The 2837-nt window shown below is 44.1% G+C and overlaps 2 protein-coding genes across 2 annotated transcripts; both read left to right on the top strand.

Moving 5' to 3' along the window:
* The first annotated feature begins 218 nt into the window (after positions 1-218).
* On the top strand, positions 219-1502 carry LOC145390023 (zinc finger MYM-type protein 1-like). The gene has a single exon (XM_080265112.1). The coding sequence runs from the start codon at positions 219-221 to the stop codon at positions 1500-1502; it is 1284 nt and encodes a 427-aa protein (XP_080121238.1).
* A 151-nt stretch (positions 1503-1653) lies between these two features.
* LOC145390022 (zinc finger MYM-type protein 1-like) lies at positions 1654-2574 on the top strand. The gene has a single exon (XM_080265111.1). The coding sequence runs from the start codon at positions 1654-1656 to the stop codon at positions 2572-2574; it is 921 nt and encodes a 306-aa protein (XP_080121237.1).
* Positions 2575-2837: the final 263 nt, after the last annotated feature.

Below are 2837 nucleotides of genomic sequence, written 5' to 3'. Positions count from 1 at the left end.
GTTGATTTTTTTCTACTTACAAATGTATATAGGCTACTATAAGATTATAAGAAGCTGTGGAAGGAAGAATAAAATAGTGTGAAAATATCTGGTCTGTTGTAATGCTAATATGCAGTTTTATGCTTCTGTGATCTGTGTGCTTGTTTATGCTGTTTTCCCTGTTTATGAAAGTAACTGATGGTGGTTTATCATATTTGATCACATAGGCCGGGTTGATCATGGAACGCTGCCTGTTACCCAAGATTCCCAAGAAGAGGCTGCGAGATGATGATCCTCCTACAGACACACCTGCTGTTAATGAGGACCTGGACAGTGGTGATCGTGATTGTGAGTCTGCAGCCTTACTAGGTGAGGCTAGTGCAGAACCCCAGCCACAAGAGGGCACTTCCCACACCCATTGTGAGAAACTACTACCTGGACCCAAGGACCTGAGCCAGCTTCCAGATAGTGGTCCCACCTGTCCAGACTTGAAGAGATACCCAGCCACAGAATACAGTGGCCAGTCAAGGTCATTCAACAAGAACTGGCGTGATCATCATTCGTGGCTGGAGTACTCCACGACCCTAGATGCTGCATTCTGCTTTGCATGTCGTCATTTCGGTCATGTACACTTAAGCAAATGTGAGAAGTCCTTCACCCATGACGGCTTTCGGAATTGGAAGAAGGCAACCTCATCTCTGAAGTCTCATGATAATTCAGCAGGACACAAGTTTTCTATGCAAGCTTGGGCAGAGTTTAAGATGCAGAAAACAACAGGTTCTAGGATCATACATGCTTTTAATACCAACCATGAAAAAACTGTAAAGGAAAACAGACATTACATTAGAGCAGTAATACACTTACTGCTCTACACAGCCTGCCAAAATGTTGCCCAAAGAGGTCACAAGGAAGACACTGATTCTGGCAACAAAGGTAACTTCCTGGAACTGCTGGACCTGATTTCCAGGTATGATGACATTGTCAAAAAGAAACTGAGTGGTGGTCCTGGCAATGCTAAATATACGCACCACGATATCCAAAATGAACTGCTCACCATCATAGCTTCAATAATCAGAGAGGACATCAGCAACGAGGTCCTAAGAGCAGAGCATTTTGCCCTAATGGTGGATGAGACCAAGGATGTCAGCACACAAGAACAGCTGTTCACTGTAGTGAGGTATCTCCACAAACAGAACCTTCATGAGGTGTTCCTTGACTTCACAGCAGCCGAGGGTCTGGATGCAGACTCATTGCTCAACAAGATCTTGGAGACCCTGGCCAAATGTGGTATTGACCACAACGCCTGCATTGGCCAGTGCTACGATGGAGCTACAGTCATGTCAGGGCACATCAGTGGTATACAGGAGAGGTTTAGGAGAAAGGTACCACAGGCTGTGTATGTCCACTGTTATGCTCACAGGCTCAACCTTGTGCTCGTTGATTGTGTACACAATATCCAGGCTGCAGCAGAGTTTTTTGTGGCTATACAGAGTTTGTACAAGTTCTATGTCAGTAGTACATGAAGAATTTATATAGGTGCAAAAAGAATTAAATCCCACAAGGCAGCACATAGAGTTGAAGCAACTGTCTGACACAAGATGGACCTTCCAACATGCTGCTTGTCTGGCAGTGAAAAGAACCCTACCTGCCATAGTGACAACCTTGAAACGTCTCATGGAGGGAGACAATGCACACAGAGCCACTGAGGCAAAGGGCCTGTGCATCCTGCTAGATCAGCAATTTGTGACAATTCTGATGGCCATGGAAAAAGTGTTACTGATGACCAAACAACTGTCAAACCAACTCCAGTCACATGACCTTCAGCTGGCCTCTGCAGAGGACTTGATGCAGTCTGTCATGTCTGGACTGACAGAAATGAGGACTGAAGCTGCCTGGAAGGAGTTAGAGGAGGCTGCTGAGGATTTGTGCAAGGTAGTTGGGATACGCACTGAGACTGAGCGTCCAGGTAGACAACAATCTGCTCCCAGACACCTGGATGAATTCATCATAACATCCAGTACAGGTCAGAGGGATGGAGCTATACCAGATGCCAGGAGAAGGACCTTCTATGCCATCATAGATAGAATGCTCAATGAGCTGAGCAGGCGATTTTCATCTGATGCCTGTAATGTTCTGATGGGTGCTGCTGCCTTGAATCCTAAGCACATTACATTTCTGAACAAAAAAGCGCTGTCAGGAATGGCAGCCAATTATGGAGTGGCAGAGGGTGATCTTGCAGTGAAGGTCCACCAATTGACAAGACTAATAGCTAGGAAGAGAGACAATGGCCTGGAAGTGTCCACACCACTTGAGCTCGCAGCCATGTTGGAGCCATACAAGGACGCCTTTATAGACCTGTATAAACTTGTATGCATTGCAGTGACCCTCCCTGTCACCTCAGCTGCCTGTGAGAGGAGCTTCTCATGTCTGAAACTCCTCAAGACATACTTGAGGAACAGCAGTGGCAACAACCGCACCAGCAACCTTGCTGTAATATCAATTAATTCTAGGAGGGCCAAACAGCTGAACATTGATGCCATTATAGACATTTGCTGCCAATCACCAGAACAGGCGCATAGTTTTAAAGTAACGTGACAGTCGTTACACCTTGATTTAAAAATTCTTCTGATTCTTCAGATTGTATTAACTTCATTACATAGAATTTTTTTCTGTCATGTTAACTGCTTGCTTACACATGATGTCTAAATTAATTGAGTTAAACTTCAATCTTATGGAATAAACTGGAAATAATAAATGTTATTATGTTGCGTATACATTAATCTGAATTTCCTTGCTAGTTTTATGTCTTTCATTTGGCAGAATTTTTGATGAGATAAGAAATGTTATACATTAACACC

Source organism: Coenobita brevimanus, unplaced genomic scaffold, assembly GCF_032717465.1.
Source record: "Coenobita brevimanus isolate Jiangsu-jjx unplaced genomic scaffold, ASM3271746v2 jjx.HiC_scaffold_2740, whole genome shotgun sequence".
Taxonomy (NCBI): domain Eukaryota; kingdom Metazoa; phylum Arthropoda; class Malacostraca; order Decapoda; family Coenobitidae; genus Coenobita; species Coenobita brevimanus.
Note: the sequence above shows the minus strand (reverse complement) of the source record. Positions and strands in the feature narration are given on the sequence as shown.